Source organism: Prionailurus viverrinus, chromosome C1 (genome assembly GCF_022837055.1).
Source record: "Prionailurus viverrinus isolate Anna chromosome C1, UM_Priviv_1.0, whole genome shotgun sequence".
NCBI lineage: Eukaryota > Metazoa > Chordata > Mammalia > Carnivora > Felidae > Prionailurus > Prionailurus viverrinus.
In genome coordinates, this window is record NC_062568.1 from 141,419,893 (window position 1) to 141,434,860 (window position 14,968).

A 14,968-nucleotide genomic window follows, 5' to 3' on the forward strand; every position below is an offset into this window, starting at 1 on the left:
AGAGATGAATGCTGTAGGAGATTTTCATTCCAAGGCCATACTTACAGAAGATAAACTTTGCATGAACATTATCGATGCAGTTGCATTTTGGGTGCTATTGTATATAAACATACATCCTTCTTTAAAAAGTTTACTAATAATACAGTTTTCTTGGGGGCAAGGGCCTTTTTCACACACAAAAATGCCTGTGATGTCTGATGAACACCTTAAAATAGAAAGAGAAATTGGTCTATTTTAGAAATACTTCTGTTTCTTCTTCATTTGGTTCATATAATAATTTGTTGCAAAGCTTGTAGCTTGCAACAAGCTACACATAAAACATTTTAAAAACTATTCTGTTAAGAAAGGTCATTAATTTAGAAATACACTCCACTTTGTTTTAAAGCATTTGAGCTGCATAAGAAATTCTGCATCACCAAAGGCTTTAACCAACTAAACAGGGTCAAAGGAAAAGATACCAGGAAATGGACGTGAACTTTTAGAGGCCCAGGAGACAGCATGACCAATAGTATCCTGAATCACAGTGTCTTTGAGCTCATTGCCATTGGACAAGAGGGCAGAAGAGAATGAACATGGAATGAGGATATTTTAAAAGGATTCTTTCCTAAATGAGCAATCTCAAATTCTACCAAAGGGAATGAAAAACAGCACAACCTTCAAAAGAGAAATATCTTCCAATTGATGATCAAATGATAATTGGTCAATATCCAGCAAAATTACAGAAGAGGGTACATTTTGACCCAGTAATTCTTGGAAGCTACTCAACAGACATATAGCTCTGCCTGCATACATGGGAAATTATATATATATATGGCATTATGACCTGCAGTACTGTTGGTAATAACAAAAAATTGGGAGCAACCCACTTGTCCAGCAATAGGAGACTGGTTGAAAAGATATAGTATATCCATACAATGGAACATTAAGCACTTATTTTTAATTAAAAAATTAATGAAGAGAAATATATATTCATATTTATTTGGATTTGCTTAAAGAAATACTAAAAAATAAACCAGAAACTAATAAAAATGGTTACTGGAGGGGATGAGAGGGAGCAGGGTGGAGACAGTGGTGGTAACAAGATATCTTAGAGTATAACTTTTTATATTGTTCTCATATCTGAACCACATAAATATTTACCAAATTTTAAAAAATGAAATAAAATTTAAAAATAAGAGGATCTCTTTCTTGTCATTTAGGTTTTGGCTGCCATCATCAACTTCATTTTAGAGTAAAAAAAATAAACAATGAATTTTAAACATGAGAAAAAGTACCAACCTTGTTACTTTAATTTGATTTTGCCCATTTATATAGAAAGGTTTCTCATTGTTGTATTCATCAAACACACCCCAACGGAGATGGGCCCATTCGTGGACAAACACCCTACCTGTGGAAGAGAGAGCTTTTGTTTTAAGTTCCTAAAATCTCAGCAGTGGGCTTTGCTAACTAGTGAACACGTAACATCACTTGACCATATACACTTACTACGAAAGGTTGGAGTGCAATTGCCTCCCGCTTTTCTCTTCCTCACCTATTTCCATCTCCTCCTTTACCCCTGCCATAAAAGAGGCAGTCTGAAATTATGCTTAGTCTTTGTAGATGCAAACCAGTGATTTACTTTGTGCACATCTATTTGATACTTGTGATGAGTCCCACATTCTCTCATTTCCCCAAGTGAAGCTGCCTAACATGTTTATATTTAGCTTCATACAGGCCTACAGTTTCAGGATTTAGGGGAAAGGGAAAGAAGCATATGTAAGTACAGTGGACTGAATGTTTACGTCCCCCCTAAAATTCATATGTTGAAATACTACTGCCTCATGTGATGGTATTAGAAAGTGGGGCCTTTGGGAGGTGATTAGATTACAAGGGTGGAGCCCTCATGAATGGGATTAGTGCCCTTATAAAAGAGACCCCAGAGAGCTCCCTTCTCTGCCTTCCATGTTAGGACACAGAGAGGAGATGGTTGTCTATGTACCAGGAAGTGGGTACCAGACGCTAAATTTTCCAGGGCCTTGATTCTGGACTTCCCAGCCCCCAGAACTGTGAGAAATAAGTCTCTGTTGTGTAGAAGGCCCTCAGTTTTTGGTATTCTGTTAGAGCAGCCCAAACAGACTAAGATACCAAACAAGCAAATAAAGATTTCCTATTCTTTAGTCTGGGTTAGCCAAGCATGCCTATTTTTTTCTTGTAAGTAATTCTCTCTAGAGCAGTGATTGAAACTCTGGGGCCAGGGAGGGATGAAGGAGTAAAAAAGATCCTAAATGTCCTCTCCAGCTTGGATGGTCCTTTATCTTTTATTTTATCTCTGATCCTCCATGTTTATATTTGTCTCCAGCTCTTGGCCCAGGGAAACCCCCATCCTCAGCATCAAATTCTTTATATCTTAACCTCCACTTCTCTAAATCTTGCATTTCCTTCATTGTTCCCAATCAAAACCACTCCCCAATAAAAGCTTTCCAGATTAACTCCCTCCCAAAGCCCTTTCTTTTATTCTGAATTCTTTTAAGTTCTGGGAACCCAGGAATTGTTTACAGAGTTGACTGAGGCTGCAGCATATTGTGCAATTTCTGGACTGTGGGACAAAGGAAGGGAGGGGAACCATCTAAGCTGAAAGTATTAGGGAAAAGTTTGTGCCTAGTCATGGAATTTAGAAGTGTTGATGAAGTCATCATCTATTTGTGCAGAGATTATCAGCACCTCATAGTTACTGGGGAAAAGACATTTATTTATTTATTTAAAAAAAATGTTTTAATGTTTATTTATTTTTGAGACAGAGAGAGACAGAGCATGAACAGGGGAGGGAGACACAGAATCTGAAACAGGCTCCAGGCTCTGAGCTGTCAGCACAAAGCCCGATGCGGGGCTCGAACTCACGGACCGTGAGATCATGACCTGAGCTGAAGTCGGACGCTTAACCCATCAAGCCATCCAGGTGCCCCAAAGACATTTTTATAAATTGTTTTACAAAGTGTATTTTATACAGTGTGTCGCTCCAGCTCCTGTTCGCTTTACAGAGGATAATAAAATCTATTTAGATTTAAATGGGGGTAAAGTGAAAACATAATTTGAAAGGCACTACTGTATGTTAAAATCAAAAACAAAAAATAAGCATGGGATAGTTAGCCCTTGACTTGCTGATCTGTTCTCTGTACGGTTTCTCCCTTAGATCTCATCCACTAAATGCCAGTCTCCAAACCTATGACCCTGACTTCTCTCCCAAACTCCAGCCGTCTACAATCACCACAGGTTGAGCCTATCACAACAGTCCACTGCTCCCCACAATCAACTTTCCTAGATCCAGAGTTGTGAATTTCCCCTTTAAACAGGTCCCTCCTACTTCTGTCATAAACCTGGTGTGTTCCTTAATGCTGCTATACACCCCCCCCCCCAACCCCATCCCTGGCCTTTCACTCTGTAGCAGTCAGACCTCTATTTCTTTCCGCTCCCCCACCCCCACCCTGGAATATCTCCCATCACTTAAAGTTGTTAGGATTAAATAACAAGAGAAGCAAACAGCACAGCACCTGGCACATAGAAAATTCTCATTGTTCTTTTTTTTTAAATTTTTTATTTTAACCTAAGTTAGTTAACATATAGTGTAATAATGGTTTCTGGAGTAGAATTTAGTGATTCATCACTTACATATAACACCCAGTTCTCATCCCAGTAAGTGCCTTCCTTAATGCCCACACCCATTTAGTGGCCCCCCTGCTACATAACACCCCTCCAGCAACCCTCAGTTTGTTCTCTGTATTTAAGAGTCTCTTATGGTTTGCCTCCCTCTCTGTTTTTATTACTATTTTTCCTTCACTTTCCCTATGTTCATCTGTTGTGTTTCTTAAATTCTATATGATTGAAATAATATATTTATCTTTCTCTATTTTGCTTATCATGATACACATTCTAGTTCCATTCCACGCTGTTGCAAATGGCAAGATTTCATTCTTTTTGATTGCTGAGTAATATTCCATTATATATATCACATATTTATCATTTATTATATATCTGTATATTTTTTTCATTCTTAATACCCTTTCGTGTCCTCATCTCACAGCCCCCACTCTTTTCAAGTCTTATTGCTTTTTGCCTGGACTTCTAGTTATTCTCCTGATACTCACTTTCCCTCTCATTGATTTGAAGGAGTCAGATCATCCATACAGCCAGGTTCATCTTATACAAACACTTTTTTACTGATTTCACTCCTGTGCTCTTAAACCTTCAGCAGTGACTTGCTAATTTGGGCGTTTGAGGCTCCACGTCACCTATCCCCATGTGCATTTCAGCATTTTCTTCCACTACTTCACTCCCCATGGTTTCTGCACTATCAGGGCCATGACTGCTCCCATCTCTTAAATATGCTCTAGATTCTTCTGATGCCACTGTTTTATTCATACTCTTGGCACTGTTCTCTGCCATCTTTCCATTTATCAACATGATATTAACCTTGAAGATCCCCTCCATTGTGAGGCCTTTCCTGAGGGCCCTTAGTGCAAACTATTCTCTCCTTTCACTGAATTCTCATAGCACTCACTGTCTGGGCTATGAATCTGGTGTCCAAGTGTTTCTGGCTCACTTTGTCTCTTATCTTTTCATGGGTATGTTGCCTATCTCCCCATCCAAATGGTAAGACCTTAGAAGGTTTCAGGTTCTCTGAGTTGCTTTTCAGCATCAAGCACAAAATATTGCAAACAGTACTGCCCAATGTCTATTGCTGGATAGGTCGCACTTACCTCGTGGTCCATAGCCAGCTGTTAAGTCATCATTTAGTAGAAAGTTAGATGTGAAATGAATGTATTTTCCCTCTTTTCCACACCCTCTGTATTGCAGTGTGTAGGGGTCATCTCCATGTGCCCCATACCAGTCAGTCACGATGACATTTGCCTATATTAAAAGAAATGTTTTATAGTACTCTGTATCCTACCAGTGATGTTGGTGACATGAACGTATACATTTGTTAAAACACTTTGAACTGCACTCCTATGATCTGTGCATTTTATTGTATGAATTGTGTTCTAATTTGATAACGGATTTAGAAAATTGTATGTCTTATAGATGGAGTTTAAAATGCACGCACAACTAAATGTCAATAAAATTACTTGGCACTTTCAAAAACATCCGTATTTTCAAAGGTTTGCAAATGCCCATGGAGCTTTATTATTTCCATTTGACCTTCCCATTTTCCAGATTAAAATTTTCTGAAAAGTCAACACTGTAAAATTCTGACATTATAAGACACTATAAAATGTAACAAAAAGTTGCACAAATGTTTAGAAACAACAAATGTCATTCATAATTGCACTGTAAAGTGTTATAGCCTTTTGTGAACAGCTTTCTGTGGGTTACTTCATCAGTAGGAGACAATAAGATGTGTTTGTTTTAAGCCTTTCCCTTTCATTCCCATTCCCATTAGATCAGCAAAACAGTCACTGTCATGAGGTTGCATTTCATCTTGTACCCTGACAATTTCAGTTATTATTGCTAAAACACAGTATGTTAAGTCCAAAACTAAAGTGAATATCTATTCAAATAACCATCTAGAGAATATAATTTTACAGACAAAATTGTTTCTTTTATTTTTAGGAAGAAAGATAACATGTTGTCCCAACACTTTCCCTTAGAAGTATGTTGTTAACTTTTTTTTAAAGCTGATTTTAGAACTATAGATCTAATATGATCCTATAAATATAAATCACACTGTCACTATGTGTACCATATGTGTAATGTTTTATGTGTGTGTGTGCATGCCACTGAGTAGAAGAAGGTAATATTTTCAATTTTATTTTGCATTATTTCTACAGTGTTTGAGGTTTTTTGCAACGAGCATGATTATTTTAAAATAATCAACATTTATTTTTAGAAAGATAAGAATTAAAGCCAGGGCCTTTGTAAGACAGAACCTGCAAAAAGGGCCACAGATGTCATGCCCTTATGCCCTTGGATAGTTTTCATATGGACAAAACCTCATTCCTGTGTCTCAAAATTTGTCCTGAAGCTAAAAGGAAGGGGTGCTCCACTAGGGATGAAATACTCAGAGGCTGTTTGGGGGTCCATTCTACTATAGACCATAGTAATACAGTTCTTACCTACCTTTTTCTAACCGCCCCCCCCCCCCCATCTATATTAGACTATGGATTCACAGGGACAGGAACTACCTTGCTTGTCCTTGTGTCCTCTATAGGGCGTAGCATGGTCCTGTATATGATGATCATTCACTGTTTGCTTAATTGACATGATGAGGCTAAAGGAATTGGCATCCAATAGACATATGAACAGCATTCAATGATTATTCTTTCCTTTAATGTTTTGGTCCAGTATTATTCTCATTTTGTTTTAATTCTTTATTTCTCAGCCCTCCATTAGGATCAGGAGTATGATCTGGTTTTGATGTTAGTTGTCTCCAATGCTTCTTTGTTTCACGGAAAGTCAAATTGATTAATGCCATCTGTATAGATAGCTGGAGACAGCATGGCTTGGTGCAGAGAGCACAGGTTTGGGAAGCAAATAGACGTGGATCGAAATTCTGGCTTTGTAATTTAATGTTTGACTTGGGATAAAATCCTTCCCTTATTTGAGCGTCTGTTTCCTAACTTGTGATAATAATTTGGGATAGCAACTAATTTTAGGGTGTGTGAGGACAAAACAATATACATAGCATGCCTGGTGCTTAGTTGAAGCTTCAAAACACTAGCTTTCTTTCCAGTTTATCCCAGTTCCTCTCTTTCTCCTAGCTCCATGGCCAAGCAAATTGTCAAAAGCTTTCATCTGGCCATAAATCGAGTGTCTGAAGAGCCTCTTTAACTTCTTCAGGACACCAGCATGCTATCTAGATTGCTAGTCCATTTGGTTACTGAGTGACTTCAAAGAAGAATGGAGAATTAAAATAATCTCAGGAAATTTCATGCCAAATGGCACACATGAGGAAAAGGCAAAGCTACACCACATGTCCCAGCCCTTCTGTCTGCGCTGTGGTTGTGGATCTGGAATCCACTCCGTTGCTGAAGACCTCAGCTAAATAAGTGCTCACTGTCTCTGTTCCTGCCCCTTCTCGTGGCTGCCAGGGCTGCTGTTCACAGTAACTTCGGCCAGTTGCCAAATGTGTTTAACATTTGTTTACAGCGTGCAGACATAATCATGGATGCCTGACTCTGATCGACAGCCTGTGAGAGTCCTTCAAAGGTTAAGTTCTTTTAGGTTGCAAAAGAAAAGGTAGCCACTCCTCTCCTCCCCCCTTTCTTCCTTCCTCCTTATCACCATACTCCTAAAAAGTGTCCTGGACTTGGGCTCATGTGAAATTCTGTGAATTTCCAGAGCTCCTATTCCTGGGAGCTGGAGTGCAGCTTCAAGACAATGGGTGTGACGGATTACTCGCTGCAATCAATCCTTCTCCAGGGCAGGAGAAGTCAGTCATATTTTTATGGCTTATGTTTCTGTCTGGACATGCGCGTCTACTGCCCCAGACAGGATGGGAAAAGAAGGTAGTCGTAACTGGAACTGTTCCCTGCACAGCTCATAGTCAGGAGGATAAAACCTGCTTTTGGGCCTTAAGCAGAAATTTCAGAAAGCAACCTGTAAATTACAAAGCAGAGACCTTCTGAGAAGCTACTTGGGCAATGGTATTTTGCTTATTTTTTGTTCCATAATTTGCACTCATTTGTTGTATTTCCATGTATTTTGTGAACAACAATCTTCCTAATAATATTACTTGTATATTAACATCAGTTATTTGTTTTTTGCTTAAGTTCTCACTTTTAACATTTGAACACCATGTATATTGGTTGCTTTTTCCCAAGTTAAGTTCATTTAAGAAAATCCTGAATTCTTACCTTTTCATATAATTCTTGTTTTACTTTGCTGTAATTATTAGCTTTCCATGTGGTGGGTATTAAAATCTTTATATTTCTGAAAAACACTCTTCTCTTGGTAGCATTGAATAGATAAAAAGAAGCTTCAGTTATCATTTCCTATAACCAAAGAAAAGAAAAGCTTACCTTGGCACAGGTAAATCTTTCATGTTTTGGTTTCCTGATTATACTTGAGTGAGTAATAGTAAAGCATAATGAAAAGATTTTAAAGGAGCCCATTTCTTTTAGAGACAGCCTTTAGACTTTGGGAAACCTTGGGAGCAAAATAAATAAACCTCAAATAGTTAACTGGAAGAGATTTTTAGGACACTAATAGTGAGTCTGGGCTTGCCTAAATAATTTTTCCCAGTTTTGTGAAAGGCTTTCAAGCTTTTACCAGACAAATCCCTTTCATGTCACTCCTATGGGCATGTTCAAGACCACACCTTATGATGATGCCAATTTCTCTTAAGCAATACCAACGGAAGCTCTAAAGTCATGGAGCTACGATCCTTCTGCACCACATTAAGGTGAAAATAGTCAATTACTTTACAGAACATTCAGGTGAAAAGAATTTTGCTCTCAGATTCCCTTTTTGTCTGAGAATTCTCTGTCTCAGGATGAAATCCAACAATTTGATTTTAATAAGCACAATCATGCTTATTCATCAGTCAAACATCTGGTCTTTGTTACCACAATGGGTTATTTTTTAAGCTGCTACCCCAAAAGCAGTCATGTTAGGAAAACAAAAAGGCTAAAATTAGTAGTAACCAACAAGAACAAATCAAGAAGGGCTAGATCAACACTCTGAGCCGAGACTGTGCAGAATTAGATGAACAGACTGGTTTGGCCGTAATTATAATTTTGGGTACTTAAAAGAAATGCTGGTCTCTTTACTACTCAAATACAAATCAGGGAAGGTTGTTAGCTTTTTAAAGAAGGCTACAGTCCTGTTCTAATAGGATAATGGTATTGACTTCATGCTTGCCACTCACCTTAATGTTTGGGATGAGGTTCTGATCTTCAGATACCTGAGGATTGATTGCAATGAGTAATCCGTCATACCCATTGTCTTGAAGCTGCACTCCAGCTCCCAGGAATAGGAGCTCTGGAATTAGGGCCACCAGGAGAGTCACAAACTTCAGGCTGCAAACAGGACCCACATTGTCCCGACGGGTCATGTTGTAGAGAAGTGTCCAGTTTACTCACACTGGTCTTCCTGGGTTCATTGCACCAGGTTGTCAGTGGGGAAGTGGATAGTCTCTTCCTGAACTTGGAAGGTCCCAGAACTTGCAATGAAGGAGGTGCCTTTTTTGCAAAACCTGGGTGGATCTCCCTGAGACCTGCCTCTGCATGTCTTTTTTCTCTAGGCAAAGCCACACTTACCTGTTCTGTGGCTGAACTTCCTTTTGAATCATGGTTGGGCAAGAAATTACTCCTTATTCATTGTAGATCTTCTCAGAAGAAAGAGGGGAAATAGGACAAAAGGCGCTTGAAAGAGGGAGGCCTGGTTGGGCTGAAAATCAGAGAATTGGATTGTTCAGTCCACTTTCAGCAGACACACAGAAATCCGTAGTGACTTTTCTCTCCTCATCCTTGACAATCCCTTCCATCAGCACAACAACTTTTCTTTTGCACTCAAGTCATTTTTTGATTGTTGTAAGATTCCCTTGTCTGCTTATTTTGAATATTTAGAAATTCATCCTGCAGCCCTGTCCCTGGGGCCCTTGGAATAGGTCGTCTGGGCAATCTCTCAGCTGATGGCTGAGGGGAAGGTATCAGATATCCCCCAGGGAGGGCCAAGTGCCAGGAACCCGGATGCCTGTGTGGGCCACAGAGGCCTTTTCCTCCGCCCTTGCTGCCTTTTCTCTTTGGACCAGGGAAGAGAATAAATTTTTCCTTCAGCAACCCTCTCCTGAGGACAAGGCTGTGATTCAGTCTAACCTTCCATTTTTCCAGGACCAATCACAGGGTCTGCACATAGTAAGCATCATACCTATTTTGCGAGTGATTAATAGTACCTGATAACTACCAAATAATGCTTTAGAGTTTACAAATGAAACCATTTAAATATCTATTCCCTGATGCAAGCATGATTCTTATTTCTATTTTCCTTTTTTTTTTTTTTTTTTTTTGGTGAAGACACTGAGTCTCAGAAGGATTGAAAATTAGCCAATGGGGGAAGGAACTAACTTTTATTGTGTGATAGGTTTTACGATGCCTATTTTTTCAAAAAAAAATTTCTTAATGTTTATTTATTTTTGAGAGAGAGAGAAAGAGATAAAGCGCAAGCAGGGGAGGGGCAGGGAGAGAGGGAGACATGGAATCTGAAGCAGGCTCCAGGCTCCGAGCTGTCAGCACAGAGCCCAATGTGGGGCTCGAACCCACGAACCGTGAGATCATGACCCGAGCCGAAGTCAGACGCTTAACTGACTGAGCCACTCAGGCGCCCCTACCGTGTCTATTTTATGGGTGACAAAACTAAAGCTCAGAAAATCTAATTTGTTCAAGGTTGTACAAGCATTGTCATAGTGCTAGAATGAGACTGACTGGCTCCAAATTCCATTGTTTTTCACTATATTATGTTTTCTTGCATTCTCAAGGAACTGGAAATAAAGTGACCAGAGCTGTGACATTGAGGGATAGTAAAGGAAATTTTTCTCCTGCTATCTCTCTATTTGGAAACTCTTGTTTCCAGTCCTGGCCTGGAAGCCTGAGCTGAGCTTCCTAAGTCAAATCCCCTGTTTCATGCTTTCACAGCATCAAATGCCTCTCCTTTGAGGTGTGATTATAGTTACAGTGTCACATTCATTTTGTGTAATTTGCATAGTTGTCTGCTTTCCATGAAAGGCATATGAGAGAAGGTATCGTGCCCTGTTATTATCACTACCTCCTGAGCACCTACCTCAGTAAACCCTCAATAAATATTTGTTGAATGAAGGAATAAATGGAGTCAGGAGAAGAAAATAAAAGCTTGATTGCAAAAGAGCCCTGGATTATAGTGTGGAAATGCTCCCCCCTGCAACTTTATCTCTTCTAGAAGTATCTCTTCTATAAGTATCTCTTCTAGAAGGTACCTCTTCTCTGAAGCAGTTTTCCTCTTGCTCCCTCTTGTCAGAAGGGGCTCGGGTATTGGTGCTCCCCAGGGTATGTAGGAGAAGGGAATGTCTCTGGTAACCGCACAGCTGTCAGAGTTGCTCACTGTACAGCTAGAGGTCAGCTTAGCTGTCTTGTCTTCCCAGGCTAATGCCCAGCTGTGGATTTTTCCCCCACACCTCTCCCTGTGTTACAGAGTGGAAGCCCAGAGGTGTGGTGACTCTGAAGGATTTGCCTGTAACTGTGACTCATCGATCAACAGTGAAATTTATTTTCAACTTTTCTTGGCAGTTTATTTTCTTGTGCCAATCTCTTGTGCTGAGATTATTGGCATCAGTAAAACAATATGCTCGGGGAACCTGGGCGGCTCAGTCGGTGAACCATCCAAATTTGACTCAGGTCATGATCTCACGGTCTGTGAGTTCGAGCCCCGAGTCTGTGCTGACAGCTCAGAGCCTGGAGCCTGCTTTGGATTCTGTGTCACCCTCTCTCTCTGCCCCTCCCCTGCTCACACTCTGTCTCTCTCACTCTTAAAAATAAACAAACACACACAAAAAAACTAAAACAAAAAACCCAATATGCTCAAAAATTAAAATCGTAAGCCATACTAAGAGTAGCTTTCCACCAACAATCGGGTAAGAGTTTCTTCTCGCCACTGTCCACACTTGTGTGAATTGTTCTCTGGCTGAGGGGACCAGTGAGGGCTCTCTCTCTGTCTGTCCTTAACAACAGCTACAATAGCTGCCACAGCATGTGAGGTGGAATGCTGGCTAGTGACTGCGGGCAGCTTTATAAAGAACAGCTGTATGTGAACGGTCTTGTCCAGTTCACCTGAACAAGGACACTCAGGCTTTGCTCTTCCCAGCTTGAGGACCTAGATATGACATCCATTCTTGTCTACCTGCTTTTTGCTCCATTGCTTTTGGGACCTGATTACCAGGTCTGGCCACTCGACTGGCATCTACTTTCATCATCTGTCCCTACAAGACTCCCGGTCATTGACCCATTCACTCTTGAAAGCCTTTCCCCCACTTCTGTTCCATCGTACTCTCGACACCCTTTTGCTATCAGCAACTAGGCCTGGGGCAAGGCCAACTAAAGGTCTCTTCTTACCGCCTTCTGCTCTGACCAGGCTGACCGCACAGGAAACAAAAGTAAAAAGCTCTCAAAAACTGTCTTCTGAACGTCTTAAACGTCTAAATGACTTAAACTTAAATGTCATTCCTGAGCGGAGTGTCCACTTCTGATAAAGTGTGACTTTGTCAGCAACAACAACAAAAAAAACCCCACAATTTATCCTTGCATTCAAGAAATATTCATTTCTCATGTCTATAGATTTTATGATATCTGAAAAATGAAATATACCTAAAGTGAAGAAAAGTGGGAATACAAGGTTCAGACATTTATTTCAAGCTATAAATAAATTCTAAGAACCTGCTCTGCTTTTATCTGCTTTCAAGAAAATAAGAGTTATTCACTTTCAGTAACTGAAGAATCTAAAGCACATCTTTGTTCGTTGTCTGAATTTGCAGTTCATCCTGGCCCCGGAAGGCCTCTCTATCCATTTTCATGGAGTCTGCAGGTAGAGACCCACAGTCAAAGTGACTAAAACATGCAAATGGTGTCAGAGAAGTCAGGACATCTGGCATTGTGAGGAGTCCAAGGAAGTTTTGGATTATTTCCTCTCAGGCTTTTGTTTCAACTCCTTAGCAATTGCATTTAAAGCAGGAAAGTTCACTATGTGGCCGGGCTACAAAGCTTATGGACCACTTTGGTTTTGCAACATTTGTGCAATAAATCAAAAAAGAAGTAAGACTTTGAATAAAACATAGTTTGCTAGCGACTCAGATGGCACGTTGCATACCTCCCTTATCCCATTTTCTTCAAACTTAGACTCATTTTCAAGTAAAGGAGTGAAGTGGATGGTACAGATAGGGTCTGGGAAGTCATTTGTGTTTTGTTGAGTTACCACCATGTCAGAGCATGAGACTCTTATACTTCTCGTTGTTTTCATTCTCCCTATGTGGTCTTTCACCGCCAGACTTTTGCTATTAAGCCTCCTCCCCACCCTCACTGTGACAAGAACTCTGCAGATGAGTTTGTGCATGAAAAAAAACCACCACTAAAATTTGCCAAAATGAATGGGAAACAGCAACTACTTTTACTGATAACTCAGTTAAAAAAAACATGGAGAAAAGGGTATGGAATATTTCTCATTTGCAAAATAGGCATAAAAGCGCCTTGTATAAAACACTCATGTGTATTATGTACCAGATTGCATATGGCATCATGTGGATGTAAGATATTATCTTCATTATTATCATTATTTTCCAGGGAAGAACACAAAGAGAAAGCAGACATGTAAAGGAAAGTGTTTAAAGAGATGAAACATAAACATGGAGACTCAGAGAACAATAAATGAAATGAGAAGCACAAACACTACATAGTTCTTCCCGAGCCTCCGGTCCTGTTTTCTTTCTGCTCTGATTCTGTCCATCTGTGAAGCTCCAAGGCTCTGCCAGATTCCCCCGCTGCCCCCAATCCCACCATGGGGCAGCACGTCCTTGCGTTTTCCTTCCTCTCCTTTTGCTGTTTCTATTACTCCACTTCACCCCACCAGCCCTGCAAAGAACAGAAGCAGTTCCAACCAGCTGAAAGATCTGGCAATTGGGGGAGTAGGGCTCCCCCTTCTGTTCTCAGGGGGCAGCTACCTGGGGCTCTGAATCTCCAGACAAAACTTGCAGCAAACAGAATCGACCTGCACAGACCTCCCTCCCAGAGTACACCAAAAGCTATTCAGAGTAGTACTTTTCAAACTTTAATGTACCTAACAATCACCTGTTCAAATTCAATTCCGACTCTGTAGGTCAAGGTGAGACCAACATTCTGCAAGGTGAGGCCACCTCCCAGATGATACTGAGGCTGCTGGTCCTTGGGCCACACCTGGAGTAGCTGGCCTCAGAAAAGCTCTTGGGGGATATCCAAGGATTTGCTTTGTGACTGTAGCTCTTACAGGGCAAAGAGGCAGTCTATGTAGTCATTAAAAATATTTTTTACCTTCTTATGGGAAAAGCCTGTGCTTTCTTCAGACCTCAAGAGAAAAACATTGCATTAATTATGCATTTTTTTATGGTGACACCATTGTTTAAATATTCTTTGTAAAGAAACAGCTATAGAGTACAGAGTTAAAGTTTAAATATAAACCAACAGCACAGAATTTAGATTCTTGAAAGTCACAATCACCTTTCTATGATAAGAGCCCCTGCCTCAAATTTAGTCTATTTTCTTATTGATCATTATATGAGCCATGATAAGATTGTTTCAACGATCTCCAAAATGTAGTTTCAAACAAGTAATTGCCAAGGATGTACCTTATTTAAACAGGGGACTGTTTCCTTCACTGTTATTTCTCCTCCCTCAGTCAGTTATTCATTCAAAAACAAAATTGTGTCAAATACACCTCAATAAAGGTGCTAAAAACATAAAATCATGTTTTAGGTGCCAGGCACCATTCTAACTGCTGGATGTGTGTGAACGAAATAGAGTTTACGTTCTGTCCTAATGGAAAAGGGAGAGAGACAACACACAAATGTGATGGGATATCTAGTGAAAGTGTTATGGAAAATAAGGAATCAGGTAAGGGGAGGAAAAAATGAGAGGGTAGAAGTTGAAATCTGCTGTTTCGTATCAGGTGGAGCAGGAGGCCTCACAGATAAGATTATCGGGAGTGAGGAAGGAAACAGGCAAATATCTGAGCGAGAAGTGGCACAGGCAAAGAGAAGGGCGAGTGGGAAGCCCCTGAGGCCGGAAGCTGCCTGGAGTGGAGCCAGGCACAAGAGGCCATGAACGGGGCCCTGAGCTTGGAGGGGCTGTGACACGGAGGCCGGGTCCAGTGCACATACCACATAGGCTGGCAGCTCATGGGAAAGACTGGAGTTTACCTGTGAAATGGGCCATCAGTGATGGATGTGGACCAGTGACACAATCTGCCTTCCAGATTTCCGTTCTGTGAGGAGGCCAAGGGTGGT

General features: G+C 40.4%; 1 protein-coding gene across 3 annotated transcripts in view; it reads right to left on the reverse strand.

The window, feature by feature from the left end:
• The window catches only part of LOC125173133 (calcium-activated chloride channel regulator 2), a 38,722-nt gene extending 29,521 nt beyond the window's left edge, over positions 1-9,201 (reverse strand). The window contains exons 1-5 of one of the 3 annotated variants that reach the window (XM_047872005.1): positions 8,840-9,201; positions 7,827-7,964; positions 4,734-4,884; positions 1,279-1,387; positions 46-205 (exon numbers count right to left, since the gene is read on the reverse strand). In XM_047872005.1, coding sequence (XP_047727961.1) covers positions 46-205; positions 1,279-1,387; positions 4,734-4,884; positions 7,827-7,964; positions 8,840-9,025 — 744 coding nt within the window. In that variant the 5' untranslated portion in view covers positions 9,026-9,201. The remainder of the gene's footprint in view (positions 1-45; positions 206-1,278; positions 1,388-4,733; positions 4,885-7,826; positions 7,965-8,839) is intronic. The other 2 variants (XM_047872006.1, XM_047872004.1) reach the window with 2 other exon arrangements.
• Positions 9,202-14,968: the final 5,767 nt, after the last annotated feature.